At 43.6% G+C, this 27,159-nt stretch overlaps 1 protein-coding gene across 2 annotated transcripts; it reads right to left on the bottom strand.

Annotated features, from left to right (window-relative positions):
- Positions 1 to 1,286: 1,286 nt before the first annotated feature.
- Positions 1,287 to 27,046, bottom strand: LOC126045813 (uncharacterized). Of its 2 annotated transcripts, XM_049817342.1 has the most exons (10): positions 27,001 to 27,045; positions 26,044 to 26,145; positions 25,435 to 25,529; positions 14,587 to 14,759; positions 13,172 to 13,841; positions 8,885 to 9,009; positions 8,672 to 8,774; positions 4,200 to 4,381; positions 3,215 to 3,298; positions 1,287 to 2,428 (listed from the first exon to the last, which is right to left on the bottom strand). In XM_049817342.1, the coding sequence occupies exons 5-10, from the start codon at positions 13,228 to 13,230 to the stop codon at positions 2,040 to 2,042; spliced, it is 942 nt and encodes a 313-aa protein (XP_049673299.1). In that variant the 5' UTR covers positions 13,231 to 13,841; positions 14,587 to 14,759; positions 25,435 to 25,529; positions 26,044 to 26,145; positions 27,001 to 27,045; the 3' UTR covers positions 1,287 to 2,039. The 2 variants fall into 2 exon arrangements, with proteins under 2 accessions (XP_049673299.1, XP_049673300.1); XM_049817343.1 differs by having other exon boundaries at positions 8,885 to 9,027; positions 13,500 to 13,841; positions 26,044 to 27,046.
- Positions 27,047 to 27,159: the final 113 nt, after the last annotated feature.

Genomic DNA, 27,159 nt, shown 5'->3' with positions numbered 1-27,159 from the left:
AGATGGCCGGATTTCTGTATAGTACAGTGCTTTCTTTTCCTGACACATGGATCCATCTGCCAACATCACAGACCTAATTAGTACTCTCTTATTTCTATTCACCGGCTAGTAAGCATGTGGCATCTTTCCACAAGCCTATAAATCCTCACTCTACGCAGACATATACCATATTGCGATGGGTGGGTTATAACCTCAGTGAAACTGGCAGTTGCAGTTGCCTTTCCATTGAGGCTTAATGTCATGATAGCCAAAACAAGAGAGGCCATCACTCAAAACACAGGCTGGCACAGCAACGCTAGGGTTGTGGTTCCGAGTTTCCCAGCCCTGAGCTACCATGTCCCCCACCCCTAAGAGCCACACACACTGCTCCTGGGTCAATACAATTGTCTACAGGGCCGTCATTGAAATTGCTTTTGTGTAACGGTCCAAAAAAAAATCCAGCATAGAGGCTTGGTCATAAAGGAAGATGTGATTTGTGCAGTTTAATATAATATCACAAATGCAAGAGCTACGAGAAAGAAATGGCAGGGATGCGATGAGCCCTGGAGACCCAGCTCTGAGAAAGGAGAATTAGGAAATCCCTTAAATAAAACAGAAAGAGGATAAAGGCATATCTGGCTTCATTTCTCCTCCAAGCAGAACAACGTGCATCCCCTCCCAAATCTGGCCAGCCCCGCAGGTCAAAAATATTGTGTGAATATGCACTAGAGGTTATTGTTCTTCCCATGCTGGGGAGAGTTATTTGGAAGCCTCCTGCTGGTGTTAAATTAAATTACCCATATAAATAGCACCGGAGGTGACGGACAATAGATCCCACTGGTTTGCATGCAGGCTGCTCAGTAATGGGCTGAAAGGTAGAGCTAGTGTAACATGCCCTAAAAGGCACCTATTTAAGTTAGATCTCATCAAACTTCCACCTGGTCTAAGTTACTTTACAGACCTCTCCCTGCAATGATATCCAACTTCTGCTGTGCAAGAGCCAAGCCTACCAAATACCTCAGAAGTTAGTAGCAAAGTGCCTTAATTACTTACGGTGTTATTTTGGGGTTTCCACTAATTTTGCTAAAAAAATCCATTTGAGTGTCTATATTCAAATTTCTAACATTTTAAAATAGTGCTTCTTATGGGGGGGGGAAAAAAAAAGCCTGCTCGACAATGATTCTCTTTTTCTTTCTTTTTTCTTAAATATCCTTCCCACTTTGCAAGATTACTCCCTGCTGCTCCTTTTTAGGATTAAAACAAGAAGTTAAAACAAGTGAAAGAATGAATTTTCCCCAGGGAAGCTAACAAAATTCATATCCCATCAAGCTAACCAGCAAGCAGCATCTCAGGGACCAGCAACGCCAGATATGTACATATGATGTAAAATGCTTGAAATGTATCGTGAGGAATATATATAGCTTTCGTGTTGCTAGAAAAATAGCAACAGCAAAAGGCTTGGTGGTTTTATGTTCTGTCAGGGGTATGAGTGTCATTACTGGATGGGTACTCACCAAATACAGGTGCTGATAGGACGAGAGGAAAATTGGAGGATTATTTTTTAAAAACAGAATCTCTCTAAGCCAAATTAACCCCTGACATAAGCCTACTGAAGTCGATGCTGCTACTGGGCAACCAGTTAACCTGGCTCTTTTGCTTTGTTTTCCACTTATTTTAGAAGAGTCAGACCGTTTTTACATTGCTGGCCAAAAGAGAGTGTGTGAGGATTAATAGTCAATTCAAGGCTGTGAAGTGCTGCATTGCTGTGAAGTATTTAATTTAGATCCTTTTTGTGTTTCTGAGGACGTAGCCTAAGCTGTCTGTAAGAAAAAATATAAGGTACAGCCCAGAACTTGCAGTGATGTAAAAAATTAGCAAAAAAAACCCCAACCCAAAGACAAGAAAATGAAACAACAACAAAAACCTATCAGAGAGTGTGAAATTCACCTGGATCCCTCCTAAGGGGTTTGCACATTTGTGTGATTAGAGTCTTATTTATAGGAAAATCTTGTCACTTCTCCTCACACTCTGTGGGGCTGTAAAACACATCACTGCTGCTCTCAGTTTTTGGAAGAGCTGCTGAAAACAGGAGAACGTGTGCAGGAGGGACAAAAGCTGTCGTTCAGGAGGGTCCCCCAGCCCAAGGTCCTGCCTCTGTGCAGGCACAGGCTGGGGGTTTTAATCACAGTGAGATGCCGACGTCCATGTGCCAAGGGATTGCACAAGGGGCACTTTGCTGGAACAATACAAGCCAAAACGCTTTTGGATGCCACTCCAGAGGCTTTGCCCACTGTCACGGGAGGGAGCTGGTAAAGGAGGACACTCTCATTTTGCCTCTGGCCATGGTTTGCAGTGCCAAAGCACTGCAGAGGGGCCAGGGAAGCATCCCCTTTCTCACCTAAAGGGTCCTGAATAATGCACAAAAGCAGGATTTCCTCCTGGCACCAACCTGTAAGAAAACAGCTGGCATTAAAATAAACAAGCAAACAAACAAACAAAGGCTCCATTAAAACCTGACATCCTCATAACAGGACCTTGATGTCAACTTAAAAATCTCAACGATCTCCAAAGGAGTTATAAAATCTAGTAATTGCAATTGCTGCAACCAGTGATTTCCCAAGCACTTTGTGTGCTGCTCGGGCACAAGTGGTTGCATGAATAAACGGGAGAGCGAGGGAGAACCAGAGGGAGTGGGAGAAGAGGTAAAGAGGGAAAACGAAAGAGAAGAGCCCAGGACTGTGCTGGCAATCTTCCTGCTCATCTAAATGGATGTTTGATTTCTGAGCATACCACAACGCGGCATTGACAGATCCATTTCTCTTGCAGGGCTGTCCAGTTTGATACATTTCAGGTTGCCAGTGCTATACCGTGAAACCTCACCCAACTCATTTTCCCCTGCAGGAGCTCCTCAGGCAGAAAAGGGGATATTTCTTTTTCCAGTTGTCACAGGGATGTGTTGGGCAGCTAATATATATAAATTAAAAAAAAAAAAAAAAAAAAAGGCATGCAGAAAACAGCAGAGCCCTGAACCAAAGATAAAAGCCTAAACAAGTGCACTGAAGTGTAAGGTTAAACGGAGAGGGAAAAGCCATTAGGGACAGTAGAGCTTTGGAAAAGAGTAGAAATAATTCTTAAGGAGAAAGGGATGGTGAAGTATATCTTAAAGACAAAGAAACAGAAGTCAGAAAAACATGGAGAGCTACTGTTGGAGCTCAAGACAGTACAAATTACTTACCCTGGTCAAAATTTACTCTGGCTGAGATCTCTGGTTCTGAAATAAAATGGTTTTCCTGATTGTATACTCCTTTGCAAGGCCTGGCTTCCTGAACACAAACAGAAGCGACGATGTCACCGCAAAAATAATAAAACAGTAATCGTTTTGTTGGCTTGTCACATATTACAGCTAATTATTTAATTACTCTAATTTAAAGTTTTACTAGATTCAGCATCAAAGCATAAAAATCTAGTGATTGCAGTGTCAGAAAGGAATAATATAATTAACGTATTTAGTAGTAACATATTAAACTGTTGATTGCACCGCATTAATCGGCAGAGATGCTATGATACATGGGAAGCTATATGAAATACATGTCTGTATGGGCCTGTGTTGTCTTCTTCCCCGTGCCATCACTTACACACCCGTGGGGTGGGAGGTGCAGGTGTGGGGGAGAGAGGCAGACCCATTTCTGCTGCAAGTGTGTGTGGAGGCAAGCTGCGGATGAGCTGACAGCATCGCCACAGAGGCACACGCCAAGCACAAGGCTTTGCACCATCTCCACAAACAGACCCAAAGCACAGATGACAAATTTGGGGACATGTCTGGCTGCCATGCACCATGAAGGCTCTTTGCCCCAGGGATGTGCTGGAGTGGCTCCTGAAGCTGCTCAGATTTACACAGACCTGAGCCCACCCACCTCAGCTTCACACTGTTTCTCCCACATAGACACATATCCCAGACAGAAGCATTTAAATGAATCAAGGTCTAATTCCCTAAGTTATCCACAACACACCAAATCAGAAGCAGTTGGGTAGTCACATTCTTGAAGCCATAGGCCCTTTATTTTGATAGTGCCCTCCAAAATTGGCTTGCTGGGCGCCAGGCAATTAAAAGTAGAGAAATTCTTTCTGCCTGACATAATAACTTTTTTTTTTTTCTTTTCCTCCACTGCTCCAGAGCCAGCCAGCCAACAGAGGGAGCACAAATTCCTGAGCAGCCGTACATGCCTGGACTCTGCGATCCCCTCGGCTGTGTTCGATTGCTGATTGTGCTGGCACACAAACCAGGAGGCAGCCAAAATCTCCAGCCTTGGAGAAATAATGGGCTCTGAACTCCATTCCCCTGGGACAGGACACGGAGCAGCTCAGCTCTTTGCAGGACCCTACTCCAAATAAGAGCCGTGATCTCAAAATAGGAAAATAAAGCAAGACATCAGCAAAGAAAAGGCCACTCTGGAAAGAAAGGATGCAAAACAGTGAGAGAGGATACGGGTTTATGTTTTTAAGCTTAAACTCTTCTACAAAATAATTCCCTGATCACAAAGGGAAAGACAGCAAGATGGAAAAATTATTAGGTGAAACACACAGGCAAAAAAACAGACACACATGTCTAATAATTACAAATTACACTAATCCATTTTTTCAGATTAATTTCTGTCTGAAAAGAAACACTATATATTCCTTTTTCTCCCTCAGTAAGCACAGCGGCCTGCTTGCCTTTCTTTTGAGACAAGTCATGCTCTCCAGCATCATGCAAATACCTGCCCACAGTAGAAACGCTCCCTGCACCACTCTGGTTTCCAGACCCACATCTAACCAAATGCAGTTTGCCCTCCAGCCACCCCTGGGATAGTTAAGTAAGTGTTTTTTATGGTAGAGCTGTTTCTTTTTCTCAGCTGAAAATGCCATTGTACTATAGCTTTATCTAAAAAATACCTAAAAGCTATAGATACAGACACAGCCAGGTTTGAACTTCTCAGTGTGCTGCTTCTTAGAGACAATCCAGCACCTGGGCTGTGATGTTGAGAGCTGAATTAACTTTGCAGGTTTCACAACAGCAAGTCAGACATGCATGTGGACAGCAGAAGGGCACATCTAGTTGATCCTAGCTGCTAAATTCAAGACTGCCCCAGCTGTGTGTGACTTCTGAGCCACGCATAAATGAGGCATTGTTGCAAGACTAGCACAAACTGTATTCTTCAAATTAAAAGAAATCATTTACTTAGGTTTTTTTCTCCCAAAATAACAGAATTTGAATATATTATTTGAAAAAATACATTTTCGTTTTCCACCTCACTGCGTCCAATGATTGTGGTGTGATTATTAAACACTTCATAAATAATAATGTGACATTTTCAGATTGTGCGTCTGATTAAGCAGCCATTCTTCTCTCCCTGACTGCAACCATGGACAGATGAGATTGCTGCAGACGCGGCAATCTTTGTGGCTCCTTCCCTGGGGATCAGGGATCAGAAGTTGCCCCTGTAACCCAATTAAATCCAAGAGGATATGAGCTGCTCACTTCGGGCCAGCTCCAAAACTCATGACCGTCGATGGGGAATCTTGACATGAACTTCTCTGAACTGCAGATCTGACCCATGAACACTGCTTGATGCATCTTCTAGGGAGGATATTTTACACAGTGAGTCACTTTCTCTGCAGCGGGTAATGATTTTACCCAATTATAGTTTAGTATTAGGAAGCCTGCTCTAGGAGCAAACAAGCAGTTTCAGATGAAGACAGAACTAAATCCAGGGAACTGAAATATAAGAGAAGATAAGTTTCATCTAGAAGCAAAAAAAGTGAACCTGAGAGATAAATACTCTCTTAATGAGGGATCAGAGTCCTTTGAGGATCAACACATTGCAGAGACCCTCCTCAAAAAGTTTGCTGCACCTTTTTCACAGCAAAAAAACATTTAGTAAAGTTATTTATTAAATGAAGACCCAAAATCCAGTGGCATTTATCTCTTGGTTCCAGTGCCTGTGATGCAGCTGTGACTCTCAGAGCTGTCATATAGAGTAGCGCAGATGTCAGTGAAAGGGACAATCTCCTAACCCAAATTCTCTCTTGCCTAGCATAGCATTTGGATGAGTTAATCCCAGTCGGAAAACCCAAATGCTTTCTTTTTTTCTGAGCACAATCACCATTTCAGAAAAATGACCAAAGCAAGCAGGCCCTCTCCGTAAACCCTCCCAACCATCTGTCTGGATATTACTGACCTTTAATATTATGCAGGCGGGAGGTGGAAAGGACAGGATGGGGGGGGGGGGGGGGGAGGTGTGGAAAAATGTCATTGCTGTAACAATGGCTTATTGCATTTGGATAATCTCGCTTCTTGTACCACTGCTAACATGGTAATCTTTCTCCACCTACTGTATGTCAATAATGCAATAACCTCGCTCTCCCCCTGCATCAATAACACAACAGCCGCTCTCCGCTTTCAGCAGCACTGATGAATTCTAGAATTGCAACAGCTCAGATGGTCCATGCTAGCTTGTCCCTGCCTCCCACCCTCATTACATTTTAATTTCACTTTAAAGACAGTTGCTATCAGCATTGTTTGGCTACAGCTTCTGCAAAATAAGATCAGGCTGTATGTGAACTCAGGAGGTTCCTCGGCTCAGCACAGGTGCCAGAATATTTTCTACCAGTGTCGTTTCTTTGTATATTCTCAGTTGAAAAATTAAGGCAAGATTTGCCAAAGACTTAACTGGCCAACAGCTCAATGTATCCTCCAAAGGAGCTGCTCTAAGCTCAGCACTTCAGCGTATCTGTTACTTATGCTTCAGTGTATGGATGGCAGGTCAGATTCTCACTGTCCCCATTGCAGCCTTCAGATCTATGCCAATTACACTTATACCAGTCCACCAGTTATTGATTAATCAGTGTTAGTTTAAAGCAAAAACATACCCAAGTGCTCTCCACAGACATGTTAAGCAAATTATGGTTAAAAAAACTGATATAATAACAACAGCTAAAAAATAGTTAAAGCCAAGTGATGTGACAAGTTGGAAAAAAAAGATCTGAAAGCTTAATCAAATCAGCTTAATATCAGAGAGCATATGGTAAAAAGATCTTGTAAGAGAATCCTTAATACTACAGTGGGCCTCACACACTGATTAATATCACCTCCTCTGTATAGTCTAGCATGGATGGATTCAAGAAGAAGCTGATAATTTTCAGAAATGCTGCTCCTTGTAATGATAGAAGATGAGGTTTTGTGAGTTATGTTGAGAATTATTGGCAAAGGTTAGGTGATTTCCCACTGGTGCTAGAGGGAAAACATTGCTTGCAAATTACCAGCATTTGTCAGTACTAATATCACATCCCCCAGCCACCTAAACTGTCAACATTAATAGGTGTCTTTACAGCAAAAAGGGGTGACGATAGTCAAACTTGATCAGACCTTGAAATGAGAAGAGGAACATGATACAGAGAATAAAGAAATGGAAATGTGCTTGCAGTGCCTCTTGCCTTAGCTCCCAACATCCCACCCATAACTGTGTGGGTGGCACTGCTTACCACGCTCTGCCAATTATCACATTTGCTTCCCTGTTCGCTCTCCTTCCCATCTCTCTTTCATTCGCTGGGTAGATTTCGTTAAGCCTCTTCCATCCTCTCTCTTTCCAGTGACTGCTCTGTTTTAACCTATCTATCATTAGCACAGTTTCTTTTTCTTTTTCTGAGAAGCAAATGCAAGATGCAAGATGCAAGATGCTAATGCAAGAGGCAAATGCAAGATACTTTCCCAAGAAAAAAAAAAAAAGCAAGATGAAAGGCAGGAAAGGTTTTCTGGTCATTCTGCTACCAATCCCCTGTAGAGCCTTTGGGCAAGCAGCACCTTGGATCCCACTGGCAGGGGGCCCATAGCACTGCTCCCCAGGAGGGACGTTAGAGACAAGGGTCCTTGCCAGGCTTCTAGGAACTTCCCTCCCACTTGGGCACCGCAGCAGCATATGTTACCCCCTATTTAAACCTTGAAAGCCTTCAGTATTATTTAGATTGCAAGGTTTGGGTGAGTCTGGGGAACAGTCTAACTTGCAACCTTGTTTACCTGATCTGGGAGTGCAGAGTCTCCTCAGACAAAAACAATACAGACAGGTCTACACTTCTGGCAGGATAGTAATCATCACTGGTATTCAGCAATTAATTAGTGTTTTGCTGAAGAGTTGCTAAGGTATTTTCCCTCCCTGCTTTCCCTCTGTACACGTCATGCTAAAGGACCTGCCATCCACTTCTCCAGCACTTGAAATTCAGCTCTAGTCACCTGTCTTTGTTTCAAGCAGGCAAAACAAACCATGACTTCACTCCCTACATCTTCATCTTTCAGGCTGCACAGCCCATGCAACTGGGGACACAGATCAGCTTTGTCCATAAGTTAACGCACAGTCTGATGTGTAGTTTGGTACCCCTACGAGGAGTGCATATAAAATACAGACATCTGCTCTCCTGAGCCTTTCAGCACCAGAGGTAACATTAATTTAGGTCGGCCACAACCAGAGATAAAAATCATTTCCATTCGACTCCTCCTTCTGTCAAACTGAATAAAATATAGTTCACTTATTCACCTCGCCTGGCCTCTTGGTGATTAACATTAGCAAATGCAATCAGCCCATGGCCACGTCGCCACTCTACATTAATGCAAAACTGGGGGAGGGCCTCGTCTACTATCAGCACAAAAAAAGAGCCTTACCTTTTAATATGCTCATTCTTCACATGGCCACTAGTGATAAAAGGAGCTGTCAAAACAGATGGACAGGCCAGCCTAGGCAGAGATAGGAGATTTCTGCTGATTTCTATGGGAAAGAGAAAAAAAGCATGCAGTGAGCACTATGCACATCCTCAGCAGTTACCGCTCACGGAGCAACCGAGGCTCTGGCAAGGCCGCGGAGGGTCATAAGCTTACCTATCCTAACTCCATTTTTGTGTGTGCTACTGCAGTCTTGTCTGCTGCCACCTCCTCCCTGCTGCAACACGGCTGCTCTGTCTGGAGCACGGGCTGAGTTTCCCAAGCGGGTCCCACGGCAGATCCTGTCGAGGAGTATGGCACTTGGAAAGAGGCATAGAAAAGGGTCACTGCTGGCACATGGTGTCCAGGAGTGCTGCTAAATTTTGCAGTCTGGCTCACTTGCATGCCCCATCATCAGCCAAAGCTACTTTTCCTGGAGGCATGATTATTAGTACCTCAGGCTAGTATTTTTAGCAGTTCTTCCCACTGTTGCAGATACCTAATACATCATGAAATGCAGAATCGAAGGCCCAGACTCATTTCCCCGTCTACTCACTAGCAATTAAGGGCAGGCTGACCACATGGCGCTCCTCACCATATCTCTGCTCAGGCAACTTTGAACACAGATGCAAATGCTGATTCTGCCAAAACCCCTGCATCTAAAATGCCAAACCCCTGACTACCACAAAACGGTTTGCATCTGAGGAGTGTTCCGTTCATGGATTGTAAAAAACCCTGATGCTGTCATCCTTGAGCTATGAAAATATGAAAAGAAGTGCCAGGTTTAATGCTAAACCTCATTCTAACCCTGCCTGTGATACCACGGTTCCGGGGCACACACCATTCACAAAAGCATACATCTGGATAATCTAAGAATTAATAATCTGGTCTTTAACAACCTCATTCACCCTCTATGAAAATGGGTGAAGTGATACAAGGTTGGTTACCCTTGGAACTGTGGGTGTCTCTGTGTGCAGCAGTATGGCTTGAAAAACTGCATGCAGAATCTCAGCCCACATTTGGAAGACTTTTTTCCTTAAAAATATTTTCTATGATCCATATGTGGGTAACAAAAGTTGTTGTTTTAAGGCAGCTGAATTCATTATTCTTCTTAGATAACATTCAATGCTCAAATACAATTTTTTTTTCTTTTCCTTTCTTTCACTACACCCTCCTCTTTGGCAAATAGGACTCCCAAGTCCCTTCTGATCACTAATAACATGGGCTTTCATACCCTCTTGGAACAAGTGAAATTTCTTTGACATCTTAACTTTGCACAAATAGATTTTAATGAGGGAATATCACCTTGCCTTGAGCTAACTCTCTTCCTTTGCTCTTCCAAGGCTTTTGTAGTCATTTTCTTACAACTTACAGAACATTAAAGTTCAGCAAAGTGTTTGAACACTGCATACCATTTCCCAAGGAACTTTGTTTATTCGCTTCAGACTGTCACAAGAGGGATACACTTTCAAAGATACGATGTAAATCAGGCAAAGGAAGAACATCTTCTGCAACCCTCCATTGTCCTGACATGGTCTTTCATGTCTGCTTAGGGGATTGCATACAAAAGCACTTCCCATTGGGTGACAACCAGGGTGATGCTACTAATATAAATAAGGCTCTGAAGTTATGGTGCACTCACAAGGGCTGTGGAAATCCTTAAGTATAACTTGAGTAACATGCACTTGTTGAAGGGATCAGGAATGTGCAATAGATGGGGAAGAGAATATCTAGCTACTTGCCAGAGGATACATCAGTTCATGTTCAAACTTGCCATAGACTTAATGAAGACAACAGCCAGAGAGGACATCAGCCTCTAAGTTCTGGAATTAGAAGAGGATATGAATCTGGGGTTAGGAAATACTGATCTTGTTGTCAAATTCCTCTCCATGCTCCTCCTAGAGCACAAAGTTGAGACAACAGACTAAGAAGCCACACACTTCCCACGCTGTCATTTTGAGAAAGGTTCCCAGCACAGAGAGACACCAAGGGATGGACTTTTCTCAAAACAGTTGTCCTCTGGGGTGGAGCAAAGTGTCACTGTGAAACATGGCAGAGCACTGAGATCCTGGGCAGACGTTCACTGAACCCATGAGTGGGATTCAGCTGTCCCCCTGAAAACTCTTCCCTTTGCTGATAATTTACTGTAATTAAACCATATGTAAAATTCTTTCACTCTGTCAGAAGCAGAGACCTTCTGCTGCCCATATGCCAGAAAGACAAATGAAGGGCAAAGCTCACACGAAGAAGGCAAACTTTTGCTTCTTGATTAAGGAACAGTAAAGACACCTTCCATAAATGTGGCTGCTGGTGCTCAGATGATGTTTTGACATATGAGCGAGATCCACAGTGAGACACAATGAGTCCCCAAGAACAGTCAAGAAACAGTCAGTGACCACACGTTCTGTTTCCAGTTCCCCTACTGCTGTAGGAATGGGGTGTTATCAGCATCAGGCCTTATCCCTGGCACAGGTTACTGCTGCTCGGGGCCCATACTGTGCTAGAGCTTGCTCACTCCCCAGGCTTACACCTGCGTGTAAGGGGACAGCAGCTGTGGGAAGCTGGGAAACAGCCAGCCTCTTCTCAGTGGTGCCCACTAAAAGGACAAGAGGCAATGGGCACAAACTGAAGCACGGGAAATTCTGTTTAAATGTATGGAAAAAAAATTTCCTGTGAGGGTGAAGTACGGGAACCAGTTGCTCAGAGGGGTTATGGAGTCTCCATCCTTGGAGACATTCAAAACGTGAGTGGATGTGGTCCTGAGGACTAGGTAGCCCTGCTTGAGCAGGGGGGTTGGACTAGATGAGAGTCCAGAGGTCTCTGCCACCTCAACCATTCTGTGAGTCTGTGAGAAGAATTCATGGTGCTACAGAATATGAAGGAAGAAGCCTGGATTTTGAACACTTTGAACTGTCAAAACTGAAATTATTCCAATTTCTTAAAATACAAAAGAAAGGCAGGTTCTCAGCTTACAGACAATTTATTTCTGCAGACTTGCCAGACAGGAGAGACTAATATTTTGCTGTTGTTGATCTAACTGCACTTCAACAAGTGCAACAACAAAAGTCTAAATAAGCTCAAACCTTTACAGTAAATTGTTAGCTGATGTGTTTTTTAAAATTGTAAATATATAAATAAGGGCAAGAATCTGGAGTTTAGTGCAATAGAAACAGAAAGCTGATTCAGCAGAACAAGGCGTAGTCATAAAAGATTTATTACGCTTTATCAGCAATATCCACAGTCTTTCTGTGATTAGAGTTGCATTGTGTGTAATTATCTTATAGAAATTCTGCTCTTTGATGTGCTTTATCCACCATGCTGAAATACAGTTCAATTCTAGTGGGTTTTCATGGTTGACTGGAATTTACATTAATTCCTTTGGGCCTGCAGGGCCAGCCTGGTCTGTCACTAGCAAGCTCTTCATAAATATTCATATATATGTATATATATATATATATAAAATTCTGTAAAGTCCTAGACACTCTGGCCCCCAAAAAAATAGGGGAAAACAAAGAGTCTGACTTCCCAGGAGTGATCTTTGATTAATATTCCATAGTCCAGCCTTTCCTCCCTTTCATCATGAATTAGAGAGGGATTGAAATGTTTACAGTAATTTGCAAGCAGAGGTTACACTCTGCTTTTAATTTAAAATGTCCAAGCAAATTGAGGAAATGATTTCATCTCAGTTCATTAAGCTTGATTTTTCTCAATCAGAAAAATGTTCTCTTTTTATTTTGCTTTTTAAAGTTCACTGATTTTTTCCTTACCCCCTATGCCCATAAATGGTTGCTATCAGCCAGGAAAACTACAGGTGTTTGCAGGCCAACCTGTATAAGATGCAAATGCTTAAAACTACCTTAGTTGTGTACCTGATTGTGCTTTTGTGGATTTCAGCATGGGGGAAGTAATCACCTTCAATGGGAGCAGAATCAATTTTCTGAATAATCGCTTAATCCTTGGGAGATGCTCAGCACCATGCAGAAAGGAAAAAAGAACAGAGAGCAATGGGGGACAGAGGTTTAGAAAGTTTGGGGTTTTTTATAAGCAAAGCTCATTTTGCTCCTGTGTTTGATAACTAAATGGAGGCTACTCTGATTAAATATGTCCAAAAAACTCTCAGAACTGTAGCTCTGTGCCATTTCAGGCAGCAGATACAGTTAAAGTGAATGAAGAAGACATAATTATGCCTGGTTTGCACAAATCTCACCTCTGTCACCCACCTACAAGTGTCATTCTGTGGATCCAATATGTTTTTTGATTCAGTGTCTGATATTAGAAGAGATAGAATTTAAATACTTCTTTAATTCAGAGGTGGAAAAAAGCACAGAACTAATGAACAGAATCCATCATTGCAAATTGAAGGGCCAGGCCACCAGTGGGTCTGATCACTTCCCAGACCTAGAGAAGTCATGAGAACCCAGTGAGCATGGTCCACAGAAACTAAACTGTCATCAAAGGCCAGACCTTGTTTTTGCAGAAGCCTCACTCATTCCCTTCAGCAGGTGCAGAGGTGGATCCCCCATGTACACCACTTGGCCAGACTTCTCAACCTAGAGTCTGGTTCTCCTTGTCCAGTGAAACCCCAGCACCTTCAGGAGTTGCAGCTCGAGAGTTCATTCCACAGTCAAATTTCACCATCAGGAACATATGCACAACCTTTTCCTTTACAACTGCAGGGAACGCTTCATCATCTACCCATTGATTTCTAAGGTGTACATTGAATAAGATTAGATTCCAGGTCAGTTCAAGGAGGGAATAACATCCTCCATTACCAACTTGACCTGATCCTCACCTCTTTCCAGCCAGCCCTTCTGGGTTCATTATGTTCTCTTTTCAACTCTTCCTATGACAGGTTTCCTGAACAATACAGAACCATCAACACCCAGATAATTAATTTGTGGTGGTGGTGGTGGTGTTCACAAGATCTTGACTTGCTTGCGGGAGGGGGCATTATAAATCCCATTTCCAAACCGTGCATCCACACTGCTTCTCGAGAGATGAAGGGTGATGGAAGGAAAAACCAGCCCAGGCTCTCCACTCCTCTGGTTTTTTTATCTGAATGGAAGTGGGTTTGAGGAGGCTTGACATAACTGTGCAGGCAGGTCTGGGGAGAACAGATGCCAGCAAAAACCCTCTGTGTTGTGAGAAGAGAGGGAGAGACGAAATCAATACATTTGAGTAAGAATTGAAACAAGTTAAGAGCTGTATGCTTATTAGCTCCTCACAGCAAAATAATCTGCCATTGAAAGCAGACAGGGAAGAATATCAGAATGACTGTAATGGAACACAGATTGGTTTAATAGTATCAGAAACTCTTTTGAAGGCAGCTGTGTAGCTTAGAGCAGGTGGGTGCAACTCAACAGGGAGGCCTATCTCTAGGTAGAGACTTTGTTAAAGAGAAAAAAGGGGGGGAGGGAGAAATTGAAATTCTGTTGTCAAGTAACATCACGCTTTAATTTCATGCCACATTATGACAATCTGGTCTGTAAGGCACTCCCAGTGTGTGGCTGCAGAGCTGCTGTATTACAGCTTCTGCTTGCAAAGCTGATAGGCCCGGGAGACCTGCAGCCCTCAGCTAATTGTAAACCCGATTAAATAGCAGTGTGAAGAAGTTTGATTAATTCAATCTATCTCCATGCATCAAGACCAGAACCAGACGTGGCACGAGCCCCAAATCTTTGGAGTATCAAGTTCTTTGTTCTTCGTGTTTCAAATAAAAAAATTAAAGTGAAGCATAGGAAAATAATGAAATTATAACATTATGACATGATGAAACATAAGTGACAATTCTACTTTTCTTTCTAGAAAATCCCCAGCCTTTCTGCCTTTAAAAAATAATGCATAAAAAAACATTTCAATTAGCATCTTTATGCGCTTACCCAGATAAATTACCATACTAATAAACTTCTGATAGACTTTCAGGGGCTGCTTAACCAAGGGCTTCTGATCCAGTTGAATTCACGGTCTCTTGGACAGGATGGATTTGGACTTGATTAATTTCAGTTGTTTCAATTGCAAAGAAACTGTCGATTGTTCTCTCGCTTCTAAGTGCCTGTGAGACAGAAAGAGGATGTAAAGAGGGACTATTCCTGCTAACTTGGCTGGCCTGACTGACCTTTTGGAAACCACAGCATGCAATGCGCTCTGCACTGCGCAGTGCAATTTTGTGCAATTCAATTCAATTTACACAACTGATTTACACGACGTATTTTACACGACTGATAAACGCTTATGATACTGCTTTCCACTTCTTGAAATACTGTGAGACTGGCAAACAGCATATCCAATTTATGAAGTCATGTGTTTGAAGAGCAATTTTGACCAAGAAAAGTGTAAATATTCTTAGGGGACATTTTTACTTTGCATGTTCCTATTTGGAGACAACTGCAGCTGCACATGCTTGAAGTCTTTGGGTCCTTTTCCCCAGTAGGCAGGGTCTTTATATATTTCCAACACCAAGGGAATTGAGGGATTTTCCCATGCTCAATTTACAGAGAAAAGAGAGATAACTAGTCAAGTTGCTCTTTGCAGTTTCTTTCATCTCTCACTACCTACAGAAGCTAATACAGGAAACAGTTCAAGAAAGAGTGAGATACTAATTTCTATGCCTCATGAAGTGATCTGCGTACATGTGTCTAACTCTCCCTTTCACTCTGTTACAGCCTACTGCATGTGAAGTCACTTAGTTCCTACTGCATCACGTATTAACGGTATGACTTCTAATAACACCGGTAACGCAGCTATACAAAGCGTAATATTAGATTATTTCTGTTATTCATCAGTATCACGGTTGGACAGAATCCTCATAAATCTACCTAAAGTGGCTTCCCATGGATGCTAGTGCTACCACCAAAAAATAATATATTATGCATACATGTATAGCTTCTCAGCTACCCACCAGCTGCTTTTTGTGTACGATTATAAAATACCTGCATGACCCTCCTAAATTGAATATGATTTGATGGCAGCAGCTGAGCAACTGCAGTACTCAGAAGCCTTAAATATTTCAGAAGCCTTCTCCCTCCTCTTCCTTTTCTCCCCCACCAGCAACATAGAGGACTTCCCAGGCCCCACCACACTCCTGGAATGCATTCTCTCAAAAAATCCACTGAACCTCAAATTATTATTCCATGGTGAGAAAAGCAGTGAACAGTAGAAAATGACAGTTTACCCAAATGGAGGTGAAAATGCACTTTCTCCTGTACTTAAGAGAAATAACAGCTTTCAGCAAAGATCTAAATCCTAGCAACAAGCACTACATAAATGCAAAAAGGTCATCTCTTTGTTAGAGAAAGGTTACTTTGCTGAACACATACTTTAAAAAAAAAAAATCTACTAAAGGAAATTAAGCTTGGTAACATTTCTGTTGTATTTGCCCATGCAGAGAACAGATCTGTGCACTCACTTGCAGTGCAAGGATGCAAAGGAAGGTTGATTATAATGAACAAATTTCTTCTTTGAGAAATACAAGGAAGAGAATCGAAGATGTGTTTCAAACAAATGGCTATTTAAAAACAGAATTTGGGCTCTGCTGAGCAAAGCACTAGTTGTCAGCTGTGAATTCACCTGGATGGCAATAGAGAGGGACTAGAAACAGCCAGAAAGATGAGCGCTCCTGCACTCCTGATGCAGTCATGCAACTTGTTCATTGTCCTTCTCCTCTAGCCAGACTGGTGTCTGCCTTGGCTTAAAAACGCTTGCGGTAAAATTCTGGTTCCAGTAAAGACCACAGCAAACCCCCCTTTGCCTTCAAAAGATGGAGAGGACTGCAAAGTTTGGGAGATGGCAGGCTCCAAAGCCAAGAAATCCCTGTTTGAACAGACAACCAGGCAAAGGGTATGGAGAGAAACACAGGCACAGAGGGCTGATGTGCGTAAATGCTTATTAATCAGGAATGTACATAAGAATATGTTTCATTTTACTGCTAGTAAATAAAGTAAGAGGTTCTGCAAGCCAAGTTGGGTAAGCTGCTGTTCAGAAAGAATCATCACAAGGAACAGGGAGGAATAAGATGATGAAGCCAAATGTTGAGGGGATAAAGGAGGGAATACATAGCAGAAAGTCTCCCAGAAATACCCAGAAGGTCTTGGTCCTGCAAAGGACAACAAGGAGAATACAATAAATTAGGGGCTGCATGAAACAATGACTCCAAAACACTTGAGCATAATGCAGAAGGATGCTAGTGGGAAAACTGAAACAAGGAAATGTCCACAGCGTTTATTATCCTGGTCTAGATCCATTTAATTCTTATGTGATTCAGTACAACATCATCTTCCCTTGACCAAGCTCCATCTCCAAGGTAACAACTGTTTAGGAACGACCATGTTTAAACAGACATATACAACAATGATCTAGGCTTCTTCTCTCGGTCTCTTCTTGCCTTTTGGTGAAACTGCCCCATTGAAATCCGTTGGAAACTCCTGTGGACTTTATTGGGAGCGAGGATTACATTGTCTTCTGGGGAAATACAAACAGTTACCTTCAGATCTGTTAAGAAATCAAGGATAGGAATCTCTGGTCAATAAGAAGCTAAGCCTAGGAAAATAAAAATGCAGTTCTATGTCACCTTGGGAAGATCAACATCATTTGTCATGTGGTGTTTATTCAGCAGAACAACAACTGCATTTGTGCTTTTAAAGGGAAATGAAAGGAGAAGGTAGCAGGAGGGGGGAATGGGGGAGATCTGAGCACAGGAATGTACTGCCACTCCAGCCTGCTATCATTAAACCACATCAGAACTTCATAATCATGGTGTTTAATTAAACAACAGAGGCATGGGTTTATGCATTAATAATGAGGCCTAGCACTTTAGCATGTCAGGCTAAATACAGTTTTAAATTAATAATGTAGCACCACAGCATTAGTGAGAAAATGAAATCTTATTAACAACTTAATAAAGTCCCTTATTTGCTAAAGTTCTAGCTCTCGGGGAACAGTGTTATAGCAAAGCATTTGCGTCCCTTAAGAGGGGCAGATGGGAGGAGGTGCTGCTTTCTCACACCCTCCGTAATTCCATTATATATAGCTCGCGTAGTCACTAAATATTGCCTAGTGTCTGCCAAATAATGCCGTATGTTACTTCTAAACCTAGGTGTGACGTGCTGGATAATCTGCACATGCTCTTTTTATACACCCAGGAAGGGCATTTACTCACTTTTTTCTATTACTGTACCGTCTTACCAGGCAACACTGGAGAACAGGTATGGGACTCCAGCATTATCTACAACATCAGTGCTTTACAGTCATTTGTGTATGATCTTCTCAGGGCCCAGGACTGCAAACACTGCTATTTTGAAGACGAGGAACTGAAGCGCAGAAAGCAGCTGAGAGCATGAGGAATAACAGAAAGCAATTGATTTACTGTGGCTTACAGGGTTACCACCTATCAGCTGATCCCTAATAACTGTCTATATAAGCATTCTTGGACCACTCTCCAATTTAGGATGTATTATTTTCAGAACAGACTGAGAGTGCACATGATTAGGTACTCCAGCTCTGCTGATAGGCAGTCACTTGTTAAGCTGCGGAAGCTCTAGCACTTTATAGCCAGGGTTTCACAAGCCTTTAGCTTCCTGACTCCCACTGATTTCAAGGACCTGGGCCACCTCAGGCACACAGTGAATCGGTAAAAGACTAAAGACTGGAGCCTCATCTGCTCAGCCCTACAGCAGAATCTGAAGCCCAGGGCCAGGTTTCCATTTGTCCATGTGCTTGGCACAAATTTATCTACCAAATTCCCTTAAATCCAGAGAAACAATCCTTTTACCCCTCCTCTACTGGTGGTCAGCAGTTCTGCCATCCAAGCAAGGGCTCTCTCTCCACAGGTTTGCCCATCTATCTTGAAAGTCCCACCTGGGCTTGCTTTGCGGAGGAAACAAAGAACAGGCTACAGGACCATAATGAAATGAGTAACGCGGGGACAAGATCCAAAGCCAAAGAGCTGACTTCAAATGGCTGAGCATTAAGGCCATGAAGAACTGACAGCAGCAATGCCACAACCAGCCACGGCCGCTAAATTCAAGGGAGATCATAAAAAAGAAGATGAATAGAGACAGGAACAGACAAGGTATGTCCAGCTATGAGTCTGTCAAAGAAGGGCCTCTTTGGGATGTAAAACACTGATCATACATCTTGTGAAGCTTGAAAGCTATTGGATTAGAATGGAAATCAGCCAGCAACACTGCTGACTGTTGCAGATGGGACCGGAGAAAAGCAGTGGGCTAAATCCTGCCTTTGATTATGCTCATGGGACCCTAGAGCTATTTCCTCTTCCTTCCTCTGTTGTCTCCACTCACTAACTTTGCTCTGAATTTGTTGGACAATGTACCAAAATAAGTAATCTTTTAGAGTGCTGGGAGAGAATGTGAATGATGGGAGGTAGACACACATACACTTACGCAGCCTTTGGATAAGACCCTAGCAAGCCCCCTTCTTATGGTAACAACTCCCTTAAAAAGAATGGTCTTCCGTATTAAGTGCCTCCAAATTTTCATTTGTATTTTCCATGTGTGTCCTGCTCCAGAGAGAATACTGATCTTGCGGAAGTTGGATGGGAGATTCTCATTGAGCCCTTTTTTCATTCGGTTACTACCCAGCTCTCTGGAATGAGGGGAAAGATGGGGCAGAATGGTAAGTGCAGTTCTCATAGGAGAGCTCAAAGTGGGGAGTAGATTTCTTTGCAAAGCCTGCGCATTAGAAGCCCTGCTCTGCATGCAGAGGTTGCCTGTCTGCTCCTTTCCTGCTTCAGAGACCCAAGGATGTGGGTTTCACTTGGGAACCACAGAGTTCATGGGAAGTAGCAGCCTGTGCAATGTCTGTGCAAGTGAAAAGCCTAGGACATAAAAATCATCTTGGTGTGCCTTGTTTTCCATCTCTTGTGTTAAATAATAAATAGAAACCTAATGGAACTGAGTATGACTGCAGGATGCAGCATAAGCGAAGCCAGAGTAGACCTGCATCTTCCCCCTTACTTCATCACCAGTGAGTAAATGGGTCACTGGTGAATGGGATCTAAGTAAATCTCCATCCTTTTTATTCTATCTTTATACTCAACCTACTGCAATTGAATGTGGCTCAAACTCACACACCTCTGCTACAAAACACTAAATAGAAATATTATAAATGATCTCAACAAAACCCCTTATGTTTCTACTCTGAGCTCAAGAAAACTTGAGGAAACAAAGTTTTTCATTCCAGAAATCCTTCATTTACTTTTTAATTGTGCAGTGGGATGTCTTGGGATCTGGTCTTTTTCTCCTCCTTTTTTTTTAATTTTCTATTTATTAATATTTAATCTTTGCATGGTGCAGGAGAAAATCATTTCTGCAATAACATCAGAATGGGAGGGTTAGAAATCAATAGCCAAGCTCTCACAAGACACATTCAATCCCTTCTTAATCCATTTTCAACTACTCCCCTGGCTTATTAGAACAGCCAAGTTTTCCCACACTTGTTAGGTTGGGATATTCACGTTGCAGGAGGGAACTGAAAGCACCCAGAGAAGCAGAAACCTCCTGAAAGGCAGGAAAGAGAACAGATCATTTGCCTTTGGGAGAAAAGCCTAGACCTCATTCTGAACCCAAATCCCTCCTCTAAAAACCTTCTGATAGAAAGCCTGGCTCCATTTCTGTGAACTGTGACACCTCCTGCACGCACCGTCAGCCCTCACCCATGCTGGAACATCTTTTCACTTCAGTTTTTCTTCAAGGCCATCTGTCACATCCAGATTTCTCAAGCACCACCTTCTCTAATGCATGGGTCAGTTCTGGGGAGGGAGAAGAGCCAAACAAGCATACTCGATGGGAGAAGCCGATGTCTTAGAAAGTCAATTACCAGAAGAATCCCCTGCACCTTCCTTAATGCCTCTAAGACTTGAAGATATGACAACAGGGACTTATTATTACACTTGAGCACAGAAACCAAAGCCCATGATTGCCAGCCTGCACCAACCTGACGATGCACTTATATTCACACTGCACATCCCACTAGCCACGCCATGACTATACAGTCATTCAGGTCTGAAGAGTCAGCCCATCCCTTCTTTCTGCATCCTACTGCTTCCATCAACACTTTCTTCTTGAAAAACTAAGCACTTGCATGTTGGTGTCATGCAGCGCCCTGTGCCAGGAGCGGACCACAGAAGGGATCCCAGCTGCACCTTGCACCCAGCTGTGGAGAGTTAGCAAGATGCACAGTGGATTTATAAGAGAGTTGTCAAGAACAGAGGAAGGTGTGCACCTTTCTTCCCGTTTAGAAACGGACTGTGTTTAGCATTTGTTTTATTGAAGGCAGGCAACATTTTTGCTTGGACTCTAAGGGGGCAGCTGGGGTTCTTGTCACTCTGTCTTCTCTTTAGTAGGTTTCACGTTCTGGGATATAGCTCTGCATAAGACTATGCAAACTCTCCCTGAAAATATATGCTTTCTCCTCTCTGTGCAGGGCTGAATATCCACACATGCCTTCTCTTAGCAGAAGCAATGATGAGGGCTGTTCAGCAAGTTTGTAGAGGGTGCAGCCAGAGCTAAGGGCCCTCTGTGCGCTGCTGGCCCTCCGTGCGCTGCTGGCTGCCATAAAGAACTTTGTCCTAGTGCTGGGAAGGAAGAAGAGGAGGAGACTGTGACATGTGAGAAGCAAGAACTGTATGTCCAGTTTCAATATCCAGTATCTCACCTGCAAGCAAAAACTGGAGCTAGGTAGGAAAGAAAGGATGATGCCCCCTTGCTCTTGTGAGGGCCAAGGGCTACTGTGGCCCTGTGCCCAGGCAGCACATCCGAGGCTACTGCAGTGTGGCCCTGTCCCTCCTCCCCGGGCTGCCTCTGAGCCTGGCTGGTGCAAGGAGAGACTTTGCCAGCAGAGGGAACTGCAGACCACATAATCTCTCCTTCCACGCTGAAACACGCACTGAAGCGCGTCTCTTCTCTCCTATGTGGGAGAGATGTTTCAGGCACCTCTGCCAGTGCTTTTGACCAACTTGCTGCTGGCTGGTTTGGTTGTTGAGGGTTGTTTGTGTACGGGGATTGCTAAAGAAATCCATTCAAACAGGAAACCAGTTGAAAACTCTCGGCTTACGGTATTAAAAAAAATATTAAAAAAATCTTGCAACTTCTTATACCCATCTTCTTGCTGCCACCTAGTGAAGGGGAAAAAGTATGACTGAGTGACATAAGAGGAGCAAAAGCCATCCCAGAGGCTTGTACTTATTAAATGAACTCTTACTTTGAATAAACTGCTTCAAAATAACCTTCAAAGTTGCACAAAGGTCTGCTCCTTCACTGTTGGAAGTCTCCTTCAGAAAGGGCCCAGCTACTAACAGAGGTCTTTATGATCACTTGTGTCTGAAGAGCAACATAATATTGACCATTTTGTTGTACTGAAACTCTTTGGGCTGCTCTTATAAGCTGTAGGAATTGAGGTGGTCTTTGCACTATCAGACAGTAAATGAAGATTTCACTGTCTTTTATATCATCATGAATACATAATTAGTATAGCCACTATGGCAGGGAGGATTATAAGCACAGACTCTTTACACATCCACCCAATTTTTCAGGCAGGTTTTGTAATCAGAATCAAACTTCTCGTTAGTACCCGAGTGAGCTTCAGGTAGGACTGAGAACAGAAGTCCTATATCCAAAGTCCTGTACATCAGTCATAAGGTCTTCCTTCCCTAAAATAAAAAAGGTACGTTCCTGCATCACTCAGGGATTTTTTGAGAGGAAAGCCTCAGCTGTGTGATGGACAAGTGATAGACAAGAAGTCAGCAGAAACACTAACACTTCAGCACTTCCAGTTCTTCTTACACTCCTGTCATGCTTCCAGGCAACAGCCGTGACCTCTAGCTAGTCCAGACCTATACATGTTTGGCCAGAAGCCTGCTAGACTGAGCCCTGCCTGCTTTTCCCTGCCTTGAGTTTCTGTCCTCTGCCTACCTACCATTTCCAAATAGCCAGAACCAGCACAGCGTTGCCATAGCTTGTGCTTTTTCTGCCTGGTTGTTCTTGCCGATTTTCTACTATTACACCCAAGGGAAAGAAGTATTCACCCACAATTTCCAGCAGTTCCAGTTGAGCTTTCAGTAGAATAATTCCACTCGTCCTACCATCATTTGTACTCAGCAGAAGATGATCCAATCACTCATTTTGATGCTGGAACACCTCTTCACTTTCCACTCTCTTGCGTTTGTCTGAATAAAAGGTCCAAAGGCTGCAGTGACAGCTGCCACCAGGAACAGGGTCCTATTTACAGGGAAGGCAGCCAAACACAAGGTGTGGGATTACAACCCGAGGCCCATAAGCACTCACCACCCTTATCGTGCCTGTTAGCCTTTTGGGTTATTATTTCTGAATTTTTAGCGCTTTGCCTACCTCTGTCGGGATGCCGAGGAGGGTCGGTGGGTGCCCGCTGACGGCGGGGCTCTGGAGGAGGTGGTCGCTAGGTGTCAGCATGGGACCACCACACCGGCCACCGCTCCCGGTTACCGGAGCAGCTACCGGGGCCTCGGGGGGGGGGGGGGGGGGGGGGGGGGAGGCTGCTCGACCCCCCCCCCCCGACCCCGCGGTCCTAACAAAAACCATAAAACCAGACCATATTGGTCTCTCTTACACCTCCTTTCTTCCGATCTTTTCCAGAGATTTTGGGTTGTTCTACTTTTAATAGCCAAATCTGGCTGGTCGGGATGCAGATGCATTTCTCACAGTGGCCCCCTCCTCTTTTCTGGTGGAAAAAAATCCATTTGTGCATCAGTCCCTCAGTCAAAAATGCTGTTATCCAGCAAAACAACTAAAGTTTTTAAACGAATGTGGCAGTCTTTGCAACTAATTTTCTTATACATTTCGATAACAGGTCCACTCCAAACACTGAGGTCTTTTATCTACGTGTGATAAGTAACACATAGCTCTGAGTAAAGGTTCATGCTTTATAGCTTAGTCCTATCTCATTCCAGTCCTCTAGACATTCAGACAGTAGGCACTGACACTGTAAGATGCATTGCTTGATTCAGGTCCTTGACTTTAAAACTGAAATTGAAGAAAATATGTAATTGTTTCGATCCTTTTCTCCCTCTCTTCATATCAAAACTGAAATAAATTGTATTCAAGCTCTTTCTGTAGTAACAGGTGCTGCAACCTCCAAATTTGCTTTTTTTCCCCCCAGAAGCATGAGAGCAATCTCCAAGCTGCAGCTGAACCTGGGAGCTGTAGTCCTGACATAGCAGCAAACGCTGGTCAGTGCAGCCCTGGCAGTCTGTGCTGCTCGTGGTTCGGTCCCTGTACACAGTTAAGCAGCAAGTGTTTCTCTTTGTAGGTAGTTTCACCTTGTCAAGCTAGCAGAAAGCCCTTGAATTTACGGAGGCAGATGTACAGAATGCAGTAATCAAATCACTGACGCTGCCTATTATTTATAAAATGTTTGTGACTTGAAAGAGTCTTAATAAAGGTATGAGTCCTGCCTTAAGGAACTTACAGTTACAAGAACTATTATAACTGCAGTGATAATAGTTTGCTATTAATTATTAAATATTCACACCAAGTTTTGAATATGTAAAAGAAAAAAAAAAAACACTTTAAAGCTGGCAAATACTCTACAGCATCTGATAAATGTATTTCCTCTTGCATATGTCCATTTTTCCCCAAAGCACTTGGAAGAGATTTTATTTTCTGCCATGTTCTTCCATATGAGTCACTCCCTTCTGCTATTTTTTTATCTTCCTTTTCTGTTGTTCTAGTCCAACATGTCAAAATCCAAATCAGATGTTCCTGTTTCTCAGTTTTCAGTGAGAAACCAGGTTGAATAGTTTCAAAGATGCATATTCACAGCTGAAATTGGAGAGAGAAGTCCAAACCAAATTCTTCTATGTGCATTTTTTGGTAGCACATTAAACCTGGTTTGATTTCAGATTCATACAGGCTCCAAATGATTTCCCTCAGCTGTGCTTTTTGGAATTACATATAAAGCATCAAATCCTTCTGCTCTTTTCTCCTGTAGTTAATATACCTCCCAAGTTGCCCTTCAGTGTTGAAATAACCCTTGAAGAACTCATCTATTTATTAAAGCACTAGAGAGCCTGTGTGAAAAGTGTTTACATCTAATTTTCAGCCCACTGTTTCTCCTGGCATTAGCCTTGATAAATGCATATGACATATTTAGAAAGCCAGCAATACTTGTAACGTCTCTTTACAACCAGAATTCCTGAAACGTTCTAACAGTGCTAGTCCTTCTCATCGCAAGATCTCAACACATTACAAAAAAGGTAAATCATTTCTAGCAGGGGACGATCCTGCTTTTAACAATCCCTGCACATCTTTCTCATAGGAATGATTTATGCCAGTAATAATATTCTAGTACCTCCCTCCTTTTGTCTATTTTCACTTGGAGTGTGGGACTGATTCCAGAGATGAGCGGAAGTTATGCTGTGCTCGCCGGTATTTGAAAGTCCCCGTGAATATACACAGTGATCTGTCCCGGGAGTAGTTAAGTGGTCCAATTCTCATAAAACAATTAAATTACTAAAACCAGTAATCGGTCTTCATGGTCTGATAAGCCCGATAAGGGTAGCAAAGAAGAGACGTGACAATATTGTAACACGTTAAAGACACCGGAGGTGAGATAAGAGAAGACCAGTGAAAAGTATGATGGTCAAACCTTGCGCACGGCCTGACAGCCAGGCTTGGACAGCAGCTAGTTTTACGTGCTCCACTACTCCAAAACACGGAAACACAACCTTCAAAACTTACATTCACAAAGCAGAAGAACAGCCTCATTCCAGGCAGCAGCTCTGCAACCACGGGTGAGGGTGCATGTGTCACTGCAGATCTTGGCACTCTTGGCTCTGATGTGGAGAAGGAAGAGAGACAAGCTCGTCATTTCACGTTAGCACACTGCATAAAGGGAGGTGATGGGAAGAGGACAAGCTAACTACGCTTTGCGGAGGGCCTGATAAAAACAAAACACATTCTGGAAAAAGCCTCGTGTCACCTTAACACCCAAGCTATTTACTACAGCAAATAACCTACCAGGTACATCTGCATCAACTGGTTGCATCTGCCTGTAGGCAATATCCACCTGCTTGCATCTGTATGTCACTACACAGGATTCATCCCATCCTTTCTAAGCAGACAGTTGAGGGGCCTGGACCAGGCATGTGTCATGCTTGGAGAAAGCCTGGTATGCCCTTATACTATCTTTATACCAAAACTCAGTATCGTGAAGCAGTCTCAGAAGCCTAGGAAAAAAAGAGACTGGGACCTCTTTCTGTTGCAATTAAAGATTAGGCCTTCTCTATCACGTCGATGCAGGAACATGAGACAAAGCATCCTGCTTATCCTTCTCTATGCAGCTCTCACCTTTGCCAGCGGCTGCCTTGGATTCTCCTTGGGATTTCTCTGTGGGCCAGACGGTCTACCAGTCATGGCAAGGATTCCCCCCTCGAGTGATGACTTCTCGCACTGCAGGCCACGATGTGAAGTGGTTTGTTTCCTTTCCAAGCTTAGCACTCAATTACTGGCACCCACAACTGGGAAGGACAGAGAGTCCCTTCAGAGCTGGACTGAGTCACCAAGGATCAAACTTCTTTTTCTGGCACACGGAAGGGAGGAGCAAAGGGAGACTCTGAAGAAAATGGAAATAGACAGGGCCTTTGCCTTGGAAATCTCTCTGCACAACAGGTGCCTCCTCTGTCATCCTCGCCTAAATCAAAAGGACCTGATCAGCAAGCCATGCCTACAGCTGTCAAGACCTTGCATGCCTTTGCCTCCCATCACAACACGTACCACGAGTGGTTCGTGTTCCCATGCCTGGGGCGGGGGAGAGTGTTTGGTCCTCCAGTTTTCCCTGGGAATGACACTAGAAAGCTCTCCAGAAAATACTTTGGTTCCCTATTCAATTCTTTATTTGCCCTGGGGCTAAAAAGGGCTAAGGCGAGAAGCAGTCAGAAGCATCGGCTCAACCGTCACCTTTTCTTTTTAATTTTAGGAAGGGAAACGAGCACATTGGCAGGCCTGGAGCTCAGCGCTATTACTTTCTAAGAGCTGAATCTGCTCTCACGTATCCATCGGGTCCAGACACCGCACGCCAGGGACTGCACTACGAAGTCAGGACGCCTTCCCTGCCCTGCCAGCACCCAGCGAACCAGAGTTCCTACCCTCGGTGCCGAGCGCTTCACGCTGCCAGTTTCTCCCCCGCTGCCTTGTCCCAGCCACCAAACCCAAGTTCCAGAAGGCCAACAGGGGCTCCTTCCCATTCCCGCTCCCTGCTCGCCACCGCTTTCTCCAGCCCCTCCTCAGGCAACCCCCTCCTCTCACCACCCAGGGGTGTCCGTTGCCGCCGTCGGAGCCCGGGACCCCTCCGCCGGGGTCTCTCCCGGAAAATTCGAGGAGCCGCCGGCCGGCCACGAAGGGAAAGGCCGGTCACGAAGGGAAAAAAAAGGCCGGTCCCGAAGGGAAAGGCCGGCGCCACTCTCC

Source organism: Accipiter gentilis, chromosome 14, assembly GCF_929443795.1.
Source record: "Accipiter gentilis chromosome 14, bAccGen1.1, whole genome shotgun sequence".
In the NCBI taxonomy this organism is placed as follows: domain Eukaryota; kingdom Metazoa; phylum Chordata; class Aves; order Accipitriformes; family Accipitridae; genus Astur; species Astur gentilis.
The sequence above is the reverse complement of the archived record's forward strand: the minus strand, read 5'-3'. Positions and strand labels throughout refer to the sequence as shown.